This window comes from Dipodomys ordii, unplaced genomic scaffold (genome assembly GCF_000151885.1).
Source record: "Dipodomys ordii isolate 6190 unplaced genomic scaffold, Dord_2.0 Scaffold106, whole genome shotgun sequence".
Lineage (NCBI taxonomy): Eukaryota > Metazoa > Chordata > Mammalia > Rodentia > Heteromyidae > Dipodomys > Dipodomys ordii.
In genome coordinates, this window is record NW_012267322.1 from 7,544,028 (window position 1) to 7,562,501 (window position 18,474).

The window sequence follows — 18,474 nt, forward strand, 5'->3', positions numbered from 1 at the left end:
TAGCACTCTACCACTTGAGCCACAGTGCCACTTCTGGCTTTTTCTGCTTATGTGGTGCTGAGGAATCGAACCCAGGGCTTCATGCATGCAAGGCAAGCACTCTACCACTGACTGAGCCACCTTCCCAGCCCCATTTCTTTTTTTAGGCAGGGTCTTTGCTATTTACCTTAGGCTGGCCCCAAATTCCTGGGCTCAAGCAATCCTTCAGCTTCAGCCTCTCAAGAAGTTGGTCCTACAGGTGTATACCACTTTACCCAGTTTCTCTCTATCTTGATATAGATACCTCTTGAAACAATTAAGTGAAGACAACCACACTAAGCCCATAACATAAGAGAGAGAGAGGGCTGGGAAGGTGGCACTCAGTGGTAGAGTGCACTTGCCTTGCATGCATGAGGCCCTGGGTTCAATTCCTCAGCATCACATAGCAGAAAAAGCTGGAAGTGGTGCTATGGCTCAAGTGGTAGAGTGCTATCCTTGAGCTGAAGAGCTGAGGGACAGCACCCAGGCCCTGAGCTCAGGCCCTATGACCAGCAAAAAGAGAGAGAGACAGAGAGAGAGAGAGAAATTAAGTGATAAAAATGGACTTGTTACTAAGGATGTACAGGGATGTACTGAGGTTTACCCTTGCTAGCAAGCATAAGACCCCAGATCCAACCCCTAGTACTGAAATAAAAATATTGTGTAGATAAATAATGTGAGGATTTGTTCAAAGTGAGAGAAGATGTTTCAGCATTATTCTGCTTACAGGTTATTAAGCAAACTCCACACTCTGGAAGTCTTTCACATCATGTTTACTACTACTCTCATAATTCATTTGTGTACTCTCTCTCCCCTTTCTCCAAAGTAACATCTAGAGGATTCTGAAGGGCAAAAGTACTGAAAGGAAACAGCAAACCACTCACCCTCTGTACTCGTTCTGCAATGATAAAGTTCACGTAGCTCGAGGGCTCACTAGCAGAGTCTGGACTAGTGAGTGCATACATGGTAAACCGGGGAAGCTGTTTCGTCATTTCAAATACATGGAACTGGGTGCTACAGCCAACCAATGGAACATGAGACATCTTTAGTATAGTGTTATTTCAAGATGCAAGGCCCAGAAAATAAAGCCACTCCTGGGCTGCCACCAATTAATATTTAACGGTTTCACTGAAGAAAAAAAAATCACCTAGACACTTAAGTGCTAAAGTACTACATCAATGAGATTTTGGAATTTGAAAAATGTGTGTACGTGCAAATGTACAGGTATACAATCATCAAGGATTCAAGATACCCTAACCCTAACTGGAAAAGGCTTTCATCTTCCACAGAAGCAGTCTTCAACTCCCTTCATCAGAGCAGCTAATACAGAAATGCGTCCCAATCCTTGTAGTCTTCGTGACCAACATTGTAAGCTGACAAATTATCATTTAAATTTTTCTTGTGTGAAAGTTGCTAGGGAAGGAAAGTTGCCAGGGCCTTGAACATGCTAAACATCTGTTTTACCTATGAGCTATATTCTGACCCCTAACTAAATGCATTTTAAGATTTGTGTAACTCTCCAATCATTTAAGACAGAAAAATGACCTCTTACGTTTATATGCCTCCCCCTCTTTTTGTAAAGACTTCAAATTAAACAAAGATCATGGAAAACCTTGACTGCTGGAAAGAAGCTCAGAATGGTTCTCTGGCCTCACACAACACATGCATAATGGGCACCCTCCATCTTGTCCTCCTCTGTACGCTCTATGACAAGGAACTGTGACTTGTAAAGGGTCACCTGCTTCTGTAACCCACGAAGGTTTTCAAGTGCAGATCCACAGGAACATCTTTGGGAGGCATAATTGGGACACGGATAGAACTGGAGAGGTTATGGATGCTGGGATGGACCACATGGCTTTCACCTACAAAAATTCCCTCTGCAAAAATCAATACCGCTCGGATGATTGTGTCTGCAGGGAAGAGGAGAAACAGCAGTTCAGGAACTACTCTTAGACAACTCAGAACCTGCAAATACCAGTTGTAAATCATGTCTTACCATTGGAAGTGGAAATGCACAGCTCTGCATGTGCAGCTTGGGTTTTGCTCTCTAAATTGACTGAGAGAGTAGTGTGGAGCTTGGTATTGGCTGGGATTATGCCCCTCTGCCCATCTCCCTCATTCAGTGGACTGCTCAGTTCAGCCTGCAAAAAATCCCACCCACTTGATGAGACACTGAACTCAGGTTCATATTAAATAATATGGCTACTCAATTTCAAAAGACAGACTCCCCATCCTCTTAAGAATCCCATTCTTTGAATGAATTCCACTCATTATCTCCTGGCTCTATGTGGCCTTGGGGGGAAGTGGCCACACCTTCCTTTCCTATCTGTGGTAATAGTCCAGGACATGTCATCATGCTTTTGCATTCTATTTGTATTGTTCTTTAAAAAACAAGCTGGGAATATAGTTCAGTATTAGAGTACATGCCTAGATTATACAAAGCCCTGGGCCTAATCCCAGCACCAAATCAATAAAGAAATTCACTGGGGAAGTGAAGGTGTAGCTTGAGTTGTAGAACACTAGCCCTGCTCCGAGTTCAAGCCCAAGGGAAGGGAAGGGAAAGGGCAAGGGGAAGGGAGGGAGAGGTTGGGAGGGAAGGAAGGAAGGAAGGAAGGAAGGAAGGAAGGAAGTTCACTTTGGTATAGCAAACTGCATAAATACAACACATTGGCTAATGGTAACTGGAGCTCCTATGTAGCAAATATGGTAACATAGGCAAAATTCAAGTCAGAGTCCACAGCTTATTCTCTAGCTAATTTGAGTGTATACAAATATACACACACAGTCTTTCTGGCTGTCTACTGCATTTGAAAATTATAAAAGAAATACTCTAAACATAATGTTCTTGTTTTTTTTTTTTACATACTCCCACAGATATTCTTCCTTATAATCCAAGTCCATGTGCTGCATGCCTTGAGCTGTTTTATGGTCCCCAGCACATACTCCCTACACAGAATGAACTCTTAAGTCGTTACAAACAGGGCTACAGTAAGTGTGTCTTTCATATCAAGGCATATTTCTAGTTTACCTGCCTGGAAGTGGAATTTCTAGATCAACAGATACATGTTTGTACACTCTTTTGTTCTCTCTCTCCCTCTCCCCACTCTCTCTCATATTTATTTTTGTGTGCAGGGCTGGGGAATCAAGTCTGGGCTTTCTGCATGCTAGACAAACATTCTATCACTGAGCCACATTCCAATGCTTACATTTTTTAATCTTTGAGACAGTTGTGCTACATAAGACTATGTAATGAAATCCTCCTGCCTCAGCCTCCTACATACTGGGATTACAGGTGTGGGCCCCGGGGTTCCATACCTTCTTGTTTATAGTACTGGCAAGAAAAGAAGGCTGAAGCAATCTGCACATGAATAGATGTCAGGAGTGGTCCATAGGCTAGCTGGCAGCAACACGGTGGTGCTCCCATATATTCAGTGTATCAGATTCCATTTCCCCTACCTTGGCATTTTCCTCATAATTGCGGAGCTCCAGCAACAGATTTTGCTTTTTCTGACTCAGCTCTCGGATCAGGTCCTGCTCTACACTGGCATCCATGAGGTTCCCTCTCATCTCAGCAGTGCCTGGCAGATAACCCCGGACTGAGCAGAGGGGGAAAAAAAACACTCATTGGGTTGAGAAATAATTCAAGTAGGACCACATCAATTACTTGTTCTTTTTTTTTTCTTTTCTGGTCAGTTGTGGGGCTTGAACTCTGGCCCTGGGCACTGTTCCTCAGCTCTTCAGCTCAAGGCTAGTGCTCTACCACTTCAGCCACAAGGCCACTTCCAGCTTTTTCTACTTATGTGTGCTGAGGAATCGAATCCAGGGCCTCATGCATGCAAGGCAAGCACTCTACCAGTGAGCCACCTTCCCAGCCCCCAATTATTAGTTCTTAAGAATCAAAAACCTAGGTTCTTATTCTTTTAGGTGAACTTAACAGATTAAAGGATCTTAATAAAATACTTTACAGTGGAATTTCCTGGCATTTTGAAATCTAACTTTTCAAGGATTTTTCTCATCTCAATTTACTTTCCCCATCCACTGAGCAGCAGATTAACTGTATGTGGCCATCCATCCGGTAATCTCCCTCTACCACCCCAGCAATGGCAGAAGAGAAGTTGTCTTTAAAGATGACATCCCCAGTTCGGTCACTTCGAGCATCGACCTAAAAACAAAACACAAACTTAAAAGTCACATATGCTCAGTATATTCACAGGCATATCTGAGAAGAGTGGGGGAGTGCACAGAATCTGAGGAAAAGAGTGAAATGGTACAGCAGTGGAGTGCACTGGACATTCATGAAATTGAACTATACAACTCGTGAGTGTAGATGGAAGGGAGGGAATGAGAAAACAGAAGACACTGTCTAAAAGGAAATGTACTAATCACAGGTTGCATGTAAATGCAATCCCTCTGTATATCACCTCTATAATAACCACAAAGTAAATTAATTTTAAAAAGTCACGTTTGCTATAGATTAAAGGCAACACTAAATTTTACGATAAAAACCAGCTTTAATAAGAGTCATTTAGTCAGGCTGAGAATGTGGCTTAGTGGTAGAGTGCTTGCATGAAGCCCTGGGTTTGATTCCTCAGTACCACATAAACAGAAAAAGCTGGAAGTGGCGCTGCGGCTCTAATGGTCGAGTGCTAGCCTTGAGAAAAGCAGCTCAGGGACAGTGCCCAGACCCTGAGTTAAAGCTCTAAGACTGGCCAAAAAAAAAAAAAAGTCATTTAATAAAGCTGTTTTCAAGAATGCCTCCTGAAGACAGGACAAACAAAAACCCACTGATTACTAGCAAATCCATGTCAAAAGCAAGAATGAGGACACTCTCCTCTGATGATTTTGTTCTGGGCAAGGAAAGGCTAGTTGCAGGAAATCTGGTGGAGCAACCAGTTCAGTGGCAATGCCATTCATTATATTTGGCTTTTCATAAAGAGCTTTTTAGGCACAGCCTACTGCTTGTATGGAATACATTACACTCATTTAGCCAGCCACATTACCTATAGCAACATCATGTGAGCATGAAGATTATGACTACCACAGCCTATGCAGGAGAGCTTTAATACAACCCTCTAACTTGGGCTGAACTGAACTTGCTACTTTCCAGTGAAGGCACAGTTTTCAAACAGCTTCTGACACTGCAGTTCTACAATATTTAATAAACAAAAATAGTTCATTTACTAAGGACTATAAATTACTAGTTCTGTGCATTTTCTGCACCTTTGCTTAATTGAGCAGGTTTTGTCCATAAGGAAGGGATGACCCTCCAACTCAAAAACAGACCTATTAAAGACAAAGATAACTGGCTAGTAGCATTTATTTAGTACCTTTAGATCTACAGTCACAAGATGAATTTGTATATTTCATTGTGTATGCTATTTTTGTTAAATGTAGACAGCTTTCTACTTACATAAGAATTATATAATTTTCTTATCTTTTTATAATCTGAAACAGATTGTATAATAGAAAATACTCTTTATAGATGTTTATGTTGATACTGGGACTTAAACTTAAGACCTTGAGCTCTCAACTCCCTTGCTCACAGTTGGTAACCTATCACTTAAGCCATACCTCCAATCCAGCAATTTTGGTGATTAATTGGTGATTAATTTGGTGATTAATTGGGCTTTTCTACCTAGTCTACCATGATCTTTCAAGTTTTAGCCTTCTGAGTAGCTAAGATTACAAGCATGAGACATATGTTAGGCACCTAACAACTTTTTAAAATTTGTTCTTTACATAACCAAAGCAATCCACAGGAGAAAGATAAGAGAAAAGGCAAGACGAAAAAATGGAAATATCTGATCTCCTCCCCACCAGACAGACCAATACTGACAGGCAAGAAAGTTAGGGCAAATAGTATCCATGGAGATCTGGCAGCTACTTAAGCAGTTTCTAACAAGACAGTCTGACTTGCCAGAAGGCTGTAAGAAATTCTGATTTGACATTAAAAAAGAAAAAGAAAAAAGAAAAGGATTTTACTTTGGTGTTATAACTGGGAAAACAATATGCTAACGTGATTTTCCCCATTAATTCTGAGTTTCAATTAGTTTTTAAAGATTTTTTTAGAGCTATTCTGATGGTTCATTATTAATTATTAAAATTCCTCTTTTTACTGGCTCACACCTACCATCACCCCAATTAATAGATTCTCATTCCTTCAAAAAGAGAAATAACCTCCCTGGAGATTTTCTCTCAAACAGAGGACAAAGCCAAAGGACACTTCCCCTCTGTAGTAGGAAGAAATAAAATTAAAAGGTTAAATTTCAAACCACAGCCAAGGAACTCAAGTTTATATTCACATGATCACTGTGAATTATATTTATCATGATTACTGTGAATTACACATGAATTCTGCTAATGATACTTACCTTCCCATTGGACCAACCAGTTATCAGTTCACACACTCCATCAGAATTAAGGTCAAAAGCATGAATGCTCATGGCATGATTTTTGGACTGAAAAGGAATCCCAATAATTAGTACCAAATAATCTCAATGTGGAAAGTATAAAATTTCTGGATATAGAGGCTGAATTCTACTAACTTTAATTCTCCAGTATCGAGCTGTTTTGTCATAAACTCCAACTGTGCCATTGGAAAGGGCATAACCAAATCGACTGCCATACATGGGGCACAGAGAGGTGATTATCTGCAAATAACACACAAAAATACACTGTCATTAAGGCTCAATTTAATGTAAAGTATAGCTTTGTGAAGCTTCACATCTTGCTACAACTGTATTAAAATTAGGTTTAAAATAACTTCCAAAATAACTAAATATTTTTACCCAAGAGTGAGGAATGCATTCTCTTCTCTGTGATCCATGTCATCTATTTCAGAATTGGATAAGCAAATTGAAAGAAACCCACAAAGTTTTGTAATTTAGATAAAGTTTCAGAAAATTAAAAGAAACAATTAAACTAAGAGAGGAATAAGATAAGTACACAAGATCGAGACTATGTACAATAGGTGTTATTATACACATTAATCCAAAAAGATTTAGTGATTAGGTTAGAGCCAACTGAAAACATAATTTTGCTGAGCCTGTGAATTAACTCACTACTTTGCATCTGTGCTCTCTGATCTCAGCTATTTCCTGTGGCAGTCACTTTATAATCATCTTGGGCTCTAGGAATAAGAGGATTCACCAATAATTATCTTGTGACTGAGGGCACACTGCCCATCAAACAAGCAAGGTCATTTTCTTATCATCTCACAGAACACACAGCCTGACAGGGAACTTGTCACTGACCCATTCCAGTGATAAAGCAATCACAACATCTGTGGAAGCCCTCCAAGAACAAACCTTGAGCTAATTAATGGTCCACCAGGCTTCCCCTATGTTCTTAGGACTGTTTGACTACGCATTTCTTTCTCACCCCTGCCTCTAGTTCTTCCTCTTAAACCTGAGGCCAATGTCTCTGACATTGAAGACAGATGAAGAGGTACTGAAGTGCTGTCTTTAAAAACCCCTTTCTCTGCTCTTCACCATGTCTCTTTTTGGCATATGGGGATGAGTGGCCAGTCCTAATGTAGAACTCTTAGAGTTTGAGTCTGAGGGCTAAAAAACTGGGTTTTTTTAATTCTAGTTTTCTGGAATTGACTTTTACTTCTATACTTTTTCCCTGTGGCAAACTTTATTGTTTGCTAGAGGTTAAAAAAAAACAATAGTACAATCCTTTCAAAATTGAACTGTACATAAACTGAACAGTATGGACCAATCTATAGATTTAACCAATACAGTACTAAACACAGTTAAAAAGATAAAATTTTAGATTGTGAACAAAATTATCCTTAAAAGTTCAAGCAAAAGATAAATGATAGATGTGATTCTGTAGATCTATTTTCTAATTATGGCCCTCTTACAAGAGATGAGAATGAAATTGCATAAAGATAAGAGATAAACTGTTCAAAACAGGAGAATAGTTAAGTAATTTCCTTTACACCTACAAGTTCCCTACAAAATCACCCACTTCACTTAATTCTGAATACAAAGCACTATGAAGGATTCTGAATTATTTAGCTCAAGCATTCTTCTGGTAATATGGTACTGCTCAAGTGCCAAATCATAATTTTGCTGATGTGGATATTTGAATAGAGCAATACAAAAAAAACCAGAAAAATGGCCCTACAAATTAATTTTTTTTAAGTTTTTTTCAGGCAAGTCTCACTGTGTAGCCTAGGCCGCCCTTGAGCTCATGCTCCTCCTGTCTCAGCTGAGATCACAAGCACGCACCACTGCCTGGCACCTCAAATGGACAATTTTGTACAAGCCCATGCTTTCATAAATTTAGTCCCAGATTCCCCAGGCTCATTAATGCTTCTTAGTTCATTCTTTTCCTTCTTTTGTGAACCAGAAAAGCAACAAGTCTCTCTGACTATTGGCCCTGTGATATGTTCCTCTCTCCTTTTTTAGAACTTGTGTCTTCTCCTATGTAATACTGGTAAAACCAGGAATTATCTGATCATTTCCCACAAAATGGGAAAAGATATACCACAAATTAAAATGAATGCAGAAACAGAACCTACAGGCCAGTGACTGTTTAATTGTTCGAGTTCTCCCACTTTGGAGAGGTTTATAAATTTCTTTTTTTTTTTTTGGTCAGTCATGGGGCTTTAACTCTGGGCCTGGGCACTGTCCCTCAGCTCTTCAGCTCCAGGCTAGCATTCTACCACTTGAGCCACAGCACCACTTCCAGTTTTCTGGTGGTTCACAGACTTTCCTGCCCTGGCTAGCTCTAAACTGGAATCCTCAGATCTCAGCCTCCTGAGTAGCTAAGATTACAGGCATGAGCCACCAGTGCCTGGCTTCGATTTGTAAACTTCTTTAAGAATGTAATAAGGGCCAGGTGCCTGTAATCCTAGCTACTGAAGAGGCTGAGACTGAGGATTGAGGTTTGAAGCTAGCCCAAGCAGGAAAGTCTTTGAGATTCTTATCTCCAATTAACTACCACCAAACCAGAAGTAGGGCTGTGGCTCAAAGTGGCAGAGCACTAGCCTTAAGTGAAAAAGGTCAGGAACAGTGCCCAGGCACTAAGTTCAAGCCCCATGACCAACCAAAAGAAAAAAGAATGTAATGAGGGTTGAGGATGTAGTTAAAGTGGTAGCATGTTTGCCTAGCAAATGCAAGCCCTGAATTTAAACCCAAGTACTACCTGGCTTCAACTACATTTATAATAAATTCACATTTAAGAGATAATCTAATGAAAGCTAAGATCCTCTCTGTAGACAAACACATATAAACATGCTTTATTCAAGAACCCCTCTGCGACCTTTCACTCTTCATACTGCTACTTTGGGCACTCATTTTTCTCCTTCATTTCTTCTCTATCCACAGTTACAATTTACATGATAATAACCCCAGCATTAAGGAAGCTGAATACCAGACCAGGCTAGAATACCTAGTGAGATCCTATCCTATCTAGGACATCATGATAAATGTGAGTGTGGCAGGAAGAAGTAAAAGCTCATGGGTCTTATCCTAAAACCCTCAAGGTGGTGAGAAGATGCCCATTCTCTCATTTATATTACACTTGATGGTGCTGCCCAAGGTTACCGTAATTCCTCCTACCTCTGTTTCTGTCATTTCTGCCACAATTTCATCTTCCTTAAAAACTCGGATGTCAAAATCTTCAGATCCAACTAGAAGCTGAAGGGGGAAATCATATACATTCAGTTTAGCAGTGAATACAACAAAACTTCCATAAATAAAACAAGCAGGTAACACTGGGCTGCTACTACTACCCAACAATTCCAATACTCTAATAATCCAATACTCAGGGAGGTCCCAACCAATCCAGCCAGTGAAGCTAAAGTGGCCAATACAGATCTCACCATGCCATGCAGGGAGCACATGACAGAACACATATTTCATTGCATACTGCAAGTATGCCCCGGTTCAGCAATTTCCCAGGCTACAGACAGAAGCCCTCTTGTGGACACCAAAACTTAGTGTCCATGGACAAGAGAGGGCTAAGTCAGTGCCTAACACAGTTCTTCACACACTACCTGAGAAGCAAATTTCTAGAGTAAGCATTAATTTCAAGGTAGGAGACAATCTCTAGTACTTAGATTCCCAAAAAGTTGACTACTTACTAATATGGTCTCAAAGCATCAAGAGTCAATTTATAAGATGGTGAAAATGACTCAGAGCCCATCAACCATTCTGTCTTCTCTCCCCTCTCCTGTTCCTTTAAAACCTTCAGGGCTTTGATCTTTGTCTCAAACACAAGTAATGTACTGTTCAAAAGAGAGGTGACAGGAGCAAGGCACAATTGTTATCTCCTCTGATCCCCAGCATTCAGGAGACTGGGGTAGGAGAACTAGGTGTTCAAGGCCAGCCTGGGCTACTTAGCAATATCTGATCTCAAAACCAGAAAAACAGAAAGGAGGGTGAGAGATAGGCAAAGAGACAGAGACAGAATACACACAAAGGCCATACAGTTTTTCATTTAGGTAACAGAGCTCCAAAATCAGCCATAAAAGCTAATGCTCTCTCAACACTACTACTGCTGTTATGGGAAACACTCAGCTGAACACAGTACCTTTATATCTACTTCCCCACATACCTCTTTCTTTCCATCACCATCAAAGTCACACAAGGCCAAGGAATGAACATTGTCTCCTGTAACCTGCAAATGAAATCAAAAGTCATTACTATGCTATCTTTTCTCATTTTGGGGGGGGGGTCCAGTCATGGGGCCTGAACTCTGGGCCTGGGCACTGTCCCTCAGCTCTTCAGCTCAAGGCTAGCGCTCTACCACTTGAGCCACAGCACCACTTCTGGCTTTTTTCTTATGTGGTGCTGAGGAATCGAACCCAGGGCCTCGAGCATGCAAGGCAAGTGCTCTACCACTGAGCCACCTTCCCAGCCCCATCTTTCCCAATTAAACAAAAAATTTAGCTACATTACACAAGCCACAAATGAGTTATTCCAAATTACTCATACCTTTTTTTAATATGCTTTTATTATAAAATTACTGTACAAAGGGGTTACAGTACTCATACCTTTTTAATGTACAGAACTACAAAAATTGTTTTTTTCATTATCAGTGAAATCAGTGATTTTAAAATATCTAAAGAATATTGAAACAATTATTGAGTATCAATAAGAATGTTTAGTCCTTCATACCGTCCAAAAGAGATCGTTTCCTTCATAATCAAAACCTTGCAGAGCACAATTCCCACCAATAACTGCCAGAGGAGAGGCAATGTCTCCCAATGACCCCAGCACAATGGCATTTGCCCCATCTGCAACCTAAGAAAGGGAGAAAAGAAAGACTCAGATACAATTTTCTGCAGGCTCACTGGAGCAATGCATATCTTTACTTGACCTGGATACTCAAATTCCTCTGTCATCACTTCGAGAAGCCTCAGGGTCTCCCTTAAGAGGTCAGACAGGCTGTCACTGATGCCTGTCACCATGGTTTCTATAAGGATTAGTGAAGATTCAGGGTAAACTCAGAGCAAGCCCTGGCTCTCACACCTGCTACTGTGATAATCCATGCTCTCCAGGACTGCCAAGTTCTACAAGGCAAATTCTCCAGAGACTCAATGCATAGGCTTTTAAACATGAAAACTGTGAAATTTAGTCTAACCAAATTGGATACAAATCTTTTCAATACTATTACCCTATGACTACTATTGTTTTTAATTTTTTTTTCCAGTCATGGGGCGTGAACTCTGGGCCTGGGCGCTGTCCCTCAGCTCTTTAGTTCAAGGTGAGACCTCTACTACTTGAGCCACAGTGCCACTTCCAGTTTTCTGGGGGTTAACTGGAGATAAGAGTCTCACAGACTTTCCTGCCTGAGCTGGCTTTGAACCATGATCCTCAGATCTCAGCCTCCTGAGTAGGTAGGATTACAAGTGTGAGCCACCGACACCCGGCTATTCTTTTTAATTTTAAAGGTACTAAAAAGTAAATATCTATCCAGGTGCCAGTGGCTCACAACTGTAATCCTAGCTACTCAAGAAGCTGAGGATCATCATTCAGCCATTCTGGACAGAAAAGGCCAAGACAGTGAGGCAAAATGCCTCACTGGAGGCATGACAGGGTTCAAGCTATGGGTAAAATTAAACCTAACAAGATCATAAGGCCCTGAGTTTAAACCCCAGTATCAGCATACACATACACAAAAACCAATCGACATTAATGGTAACAATAATTGTACAATTACTAGGGGGTATACTTGCCTCTCTGTAGAACAGATCTGAATTATTGTAGACATCATAAGCCAAAAGATTAGTCTGTGTACCCACTAAAAGTGTATCACATCCAAGTTCAGGGTTCAATACTCCTGCAGTTAGGCAACTGACAGCCTGATTAATGTTAAGAAGAGAAACCTCAGACTCCAGGGGGCTCTGGAAGACCCTGGACGTATTGAAATTCTGGTTCCGGTTATGTGGGTTATGAATAAAAACCTAAAACAAAAAAAATATCAAATATAAAAATGCCAAACCAACATCAAACATTTTTTAAAAACTAGAGAATTAACATATCAACATTAGTAAGAAATCACATTAATCTATGAAACCTGAGGCACTCATGCTTAGCTTCATACGTAGCCACCTTTAAGGAAATCCAGTGGTACTTAGAATCCTAAAGAACAAAGTAAAGATCAAGTTGTTGCCTGCTAGGGCAGCCTATGTGCTGTTCAGCAGCAGTATGCCAAAGCACTCTTACAAATGTTTTTCTTATCAACCCATGGGGGAGCATCAGGCATGGTACAATAGGGAGGCTAAGGCAGAAAGATCATGAGTTGAAGGCCAACCTGGGCTATATACTGAGACCCTGTATCAGAGAGAGAGAAAGAGACAGACAAACACACACACACACACGCGCGCGTGCGCGCGCGCACACACACACACACACACACTATCGTGTATCTGTGGTATTAAAATTTAATTGGAGAAGTTTTCATTGTTAAAATAATCACCAAGCCCGGTAGGAAGCTGAGATCTGACAATTGCAGTTCAAAGCAGCCTGGTCAGGAAAGTCCATGAGGCTCTGATCTCCAATTAACCACCAGAAAACTAGACATGGCGCTGTGGCTCAAGTGGTAGAGCACTTGCCTTGAGCTGAAGAGCTCAGGGACAGCACCCAGGCCCAGAGTTCAAGCCCCACAACCAAAAACAAAACAAAAAACAAAAACAAAACCACCACAGGAACAATATGATTTTTAAAAAGGAGCTGGGAAGGTGGCTTAGTGGTAGAGTGCTTGCCTCACATGCATGAGGCCCTGGGTTCAATTCCTAAGCACCACATAAACAGAAAAAGCTTAAAGTGGTGCTATGCTCAAGTGGTTGAGTACTAGTCATGAGCTGAAGAGGTGAGGGACAGCGCCCACTGAAGAGGTGAGAGACAACACCCAGGTCCACAGTTCAAGCCCCATGACCGACAAAAAAAAAAAAGGATGGAAAACACTAGATTCTAGTGACAAAATCTATTAATTTTAAATGCACATAAATCCAAACAGTAGGGCTGGGAAGGTGGCTCAGTGGTAAAGCGCTTGCCTTGCATGCATGAGGCCCTGGGTTCGATTCCTCAGCACCACATAAGCAAAAAGAAAAAAGCCGGAAGTGGCGCTGTGGCTCAAGTGGTAGAGCGCTAGCTTTGAGCTGAAGAGCTGAGGGACAGCGCCCAGGCCCAGAGTTCAGGCCCCACAACCAGACCAAAAAAATAAAAAAATAAAATAAATAAATCCAAACAGTAATGATTTTAAATTATTACTTACACAAGGTGGCCTACTTACAAAAATCAATTTTAAAAAATGACCAGAAACATGTAAAAAAATGCGTGCAGCTACTGAATACTGTTGCCATGTTCTCATTTGTAAGGTACTTTACAACATACCGTGTGTGTGTGTGCGCGCGCGCGCGCATGTGTATGTGTATGTGAGAGAGAGAGAAAGAGGCAGAGAGACAGAGAAAGAGAGAGAATATGTCCTGGGGCTTGAACTCAGGCCTACATGCCATCCCTGATTTCACACAAAGCCGGTGCTCTACCACTTTGAGCCACAGCTCCAGTTCTGGCTTTCTGGTGATTAATTAGAGATGAAGAGTCTCATGAACTTTTCTGTCCAGGCTGGCTTTGAACCGAGATCCTGAATAGCTAGGATTAGACATGTGAGCTACCAGCACCTGGCTTGCTTTTATAAATATTAATTACACTTGATCCTCACACTAATCAGATAGGTGAAGGCCTTTCCCCAAGGTCTCAGGGTCTCTGTCAGTGAAGGAGCATAAAAACAAACATGAAACCTAGTATGTCCTAGACTACATCACACTTCCTTTTACAACAGTTCTGAACAAAAGATTTCTTTTTTTTTTTTTTTTGTGGGGGTGGGAGGGGCCAGTTGTGGGGCCTGAACTCTGGGCCTGGGCGCTGTCCCTCAGCTCTTCAGCTCAAGGCGAGCGCTCTACCACTTGAGCCACAGCGCCACTTCCGGCTTTTTTCTTTTTGCTTATGTGGTGCTGAGGAATCAAAACCCAGGGCCTCAGGCATGCAAGGTAAGCGCTCTACCACTGAGCCAACTTCCCAGCCCCACTGAACAAAAGATCTCTTACAGTTGGGTGCCAGTGGCTCACACCTGTAATCCTAGCTACTCAGAAGGCTGAGATCTGAGGATAAAGGTTTGAAGCCAGCCTGGGCAGAAAAATCCCTGTGGTGAGACTCTTATTTTCAATTAATCACTCAAAAACTGGAAGTGGTGCTGTGGCTCAAGTGGAAGAGCACTAGCCTTGAGCACAAAAAGGCTCAGGGACGCACCCACGCCCTGAGTTCAAGCTCCATAACCAAAAGAAAAAAAGAATTCTTAGAACTTTCTGGTAATAAGATGTGCTGAAGGAGAACAGGAATGGAACTGATATATAGGTCCAATGGTTACTGTTAGTGGAATGGAACAAGTGTGCTTTTTGCAAAGGAAAACAAGAATCCCAGGAGTCAGACTTCCCACCCCCCACCATCCAAGTCAGCTGTTCCTGGCACAGAGAAGTACGAGTCCCTAAAGATGCCTACCTGTGCCTTCAGGAAATAAAAAAAAAAGTCAAGCTCAGTCACATGATAAATGGACCACTCCCTAGGCCAATTAGTCTTTCCAAGGGAGTGGCTGTAGTTCACCTTGCATTTATTCTCTAGCTCAGGGATGCTGATGATAGTGCATAAATTCAAGTGAGTCCCCCTGTTCTAGGATGAGGGAAAATATTGTAACATAACTACTTATATATACATACACACAAATACAGAGAAAAGAGAGGAGATAGAGAATACAAATGTGTTAACTGTCTTCCATGTCCTCTCAAATTTATCACGCAAAAAAGTGGGTAAGCTCCAAAGGGGTGAAATTTATCACAATCCCCATGGCACCACAGAGCTAAGAAGATGGCCTGGCTAACAGGCCCATGAATGTAGAGCAGAATCAAGAGGAATTTCTTTTTAGTAATGTCAATGCCCTCCTCAGAGTAACATCACGTATCAAGACTCTGTACTCAGGGCTTTACTCAATACAACACATGAGAAGGAACATTTTAGCCATGGATCCCAAGGCATGCACTATGAAGTACAGTATCCATGGAATGTCTCAAAAATGTGTCATTATACAGTGAAATTTACATTGGGACAGAGAACACATTTCATTTCTCCTACATTCTGAGTGGCCTAAGACACTGATTTCCTAATCAATAAAGTGGGAGTTCAGAAAAGAAAATAACACCTAAAGATTAGTAACTAGCTGGGCGCTGGTGGCTCACGCCTGTAATCCTAGCTACTCAGGAGGCTGAGATCTGAGGATCACGGTTCAAAGCCAGCCAGGGCAGGAGAGACTGTGAGACTCTATCTCCAATAAACCACCAGAAAACCGGAAGTGGCGCTGTAGCTTAAGTGGTAGAGCACTCGCCTTGAGCGAAAAACTGAGGGACAGCGCCCAGGCCCAGAGTTCAAGCCCCACGACCGACAAAAAAAAAAAAAAAAGATTAGCAACTATTCCCAAATGTCAACTACTTTACAGGTATTAACATTTAATCCCCATGTGTTCTATGTTGGGTCCTATTAAGTACTTTGCCAGAGGTCCTGAAATTAGTGTAACAGACAGAATCCACACCTATGCTAAGCTACTACCCTTTGCCTGTAACAAAGATGCTGAGATAATGTTTTGTTAGAAATTATACCCCTCCTCCCTTTTTTCTCATTGCTGGGGATTGAACCTAAGGATTCTAAGCAAATGCTCAACTACCTGAGCCTCAGTTCTGATGGAAGTTATGCTCCTGATCTCATTGTAGTCCATGTATTTGGGGGATGCCAACATCCATAAACAGGGCCCTCATCTGCCTTGTCTATGGGCCTTCTTGACTACAACTTTCTGAAAATAGAGACCCCAACTTTATCTCTGCATAAAGGAGAAGTTCACTGGAAGTGTGAATATTGGATGGCTCTATCTTTTTTTTTTTTTTTTAATCTTTGAGATTCTCATCTGGCTTAGTACTTGGCACATAGGAAGTACCTAATGGATACTTTCGTGAACAAACTGTGAACGTGCATGGTGAAGCACCCAAAATGCAATCTGAACTTACTTCAGGGGTGCTTGTAGTACCCCATAGGGAGACTGTGAAAATGTAAATAGCTCCAAGAAGAGGCTCAGGGCTGGAAATGTGGGATGGGTTATTACTGCTAATCCTGGCCAAGCCTCTTCCCTTCGGATGTGTCTCGTTCCTTAAGCTCCTTACGGGACCAAGGACTCCCAACACTGCCCGAGTCGAGGACTCTTGGCTTTGAGAAACCGAATTGCTCAGAAAAGCTGCTCCTGGGAGACCCCAAGTTCTAGGATGGGTACGTCCCGGAGACTGCGGACCGGTTGCCAGGCAACCTGGGACAGGGGCGGGGCAGCGGAGAAGGGCGGGGTCCCGGCGCGCGGCCCTCGGAGTCGTGAAGCCCCGGGCCCGGCTCCGAGCGGTTACCTTGCCCGCTTGGGTGGCGGCCGCCAAGCACGGGTGAGTCCCGTCGTAACGCCCTATGGCCACCATGCGGGGGCTGATTTTGTGGCGCAGTTTCAGGGTGAACACGGGCAGCAGCATGATGGCGGCGGGGCCGGCCTTATCCTCCCCGGTGAGGTTCACCGGGACGAGGCCCGCCTCGCCCTAGCGGCCTCGGGCAGCGCGAAACCATCGACTTGATCTCGTCCCCAGGAGCCGCCTACTCCTCCTGCGACTGCGCAGACCCGCTCACTCTTCTGCGACTGCGCGGGGCTCCGCCTAGTTTCGCGCGATGACGTCACTGCACGTACGCGAGGCGGGTCTTTTGCTGCGGTGAATTTCGTGCGTGTGAATTCAGCTGCCAGGTGTTATGGCTGCTGTGTCTGCACTGGTGCTCACCTAAACATGCCTACCAGGCTGCACACCTGCAAGCTCCACATATCACTGCCCCCCTCCAAAGGGTCATCTATTCAAGAACTGTTTTGGGGTACCTGCTTTGTCCCTTGCTTTAGCGGATATACCAAGGTATTACATATTCCAGTCCCCTCAAAAGAAAAGGAAAACCAACCTGATCAAATCTCATGTTTAAATAGTCCAGGCGGACCGGATGCTGATGGTGCTGCAATCCTAACTACTCAGTAGGCTGAGCTCTTGGGATCGAAGTTAGAAGCCAGCCCGGGCAGGAAAAGTTCTTGACACGCTTATGTCCAATTAATCACCAAAAAGCTGGAACTGGGGCTGTAGCTCAAGTGATAGAGAGCTAGCTTTAGGCATAAAAGTTCCAGGACAGCACACAGGTTCTGAGTTCAAGCCCCAAGATCGGCACAAAAATAATACTGATATTAATAGTTGTATTTGGTAATTGTATTTTTTTCAAGCTTGTTAGTGGGTCATCCCCATGTAAGTGAGTGAATGCTGGGGCTTCTGAGGACCCTGAACTTAAAAGGGAGAGTGAGTGGGAGCTGTGGGGAGATGCTGAAACCATATAGAGCCTTGATAGTGTGTGCCTGCCTCCCATTTCACCTCTGCAGTAACTAGCCAAGACTTGGGCCTATTGTTTAATCCTAACACCCAGAGGGCCTGAGTACCTTCTCCATGCCAGCCATCCTCACAACTGTCAGGGATTGTACAAGAGGGGAAAGTGAGTCTTAGAAATATAAGCCCAGGGCTGGGAAGGTGGCTCAGTGATAGAGCATTTGCTTTGCATGCATGAGGCCCTGGGTTCGATTCCTCAGCACCACATAAGCAAAAAGAAAAAAGCCAGAAGTGGCGCCGTGGCTCAAGTGGTAGAGCGCTAGCCTTGAGCTGAAGAACTAAGGGACAACACCCAGGCCCAGAGTTCAGGCCCCATGACTGGACCCCCCCCCCAAAAAAAGAAAGAAATATAAGCCCAAAGTCCCACAGCTGGTAAGAGGCAAAACTAGAAGGGCAGAGCTCCAAGACCTGAGCACCTAACAACTGCACATATAACCTTCTACTTCTGGAATCCT

General features: G+C 42.7%; 1 protein-coding gene across 1 annotated transcript in view; it reads right to left on the reverse strand.

Moving 5' to 3' along the window:
- The window catches only part of Bbs2 (Bardet-Biedl syndrome 2), a 23,343-nt gene extending 6,144 nt beyond the window's left edge, over nucleotides 1-17,199 (reverse strand). The window contains exons 1-12 of the mRNA XM_013027891.1: nucleotides 16,970-17,199; nucleotides 12,212-12,439; nucleotides 11,151-11,276; nucleotides 10,588-10,650; nucleotides 9,591-9,668; nucleotides 6,564-6,668; nucleotides 6,390-6,476; nucleotides 4,045-4,180; nucleotides 3,475-3,614; nucleotides 2,015-2,159; nucleotides 1,757-1,928; nucleotides 903-1,032 (exon numbers count right to left, since the gene is read on the reverse strand). Coding sequence (XP_012883345.1) covers nucleotides 903-1,032; nucleotides 1,757-1,928; nucleotides 2,015-2,159; nucleotides 3,475-3,614; nucleotides 4,045-4,180; nucleotides 6,390-6,476; nucleotides 6,564-6,668; nucleotides 9,591-9,668; nucleotides 10,588-10,650; nucleotides 11,151-11,276; nucleotides 12,212-12,439; nucleotides 16,970-17,086 — 1,527 coding nt within the window. The 5' untranslated portion in view covers nucleotides 17,087-17,199. The remainder of the gene's footprint in view (nucleotides 1-902; nucleotides 1,033-1,756; nucleotides 1,929-2,014; nucleotides 2,160-3,474; nucleotides 3,615-4,044; nucleotides 4,181-6,389; nucleotides 6,477-6,563; nucleotides 6,669-9,590; nucleotides 9,669-10,587; nucleotides 10,651-11,150; nucleotides 11,277-12,211; nucleotides 12,440-16,969) is intronic.
- Between the last annotated feature and the right edge of the window lie 1,275 nt (nucleotides 17,200-18,474).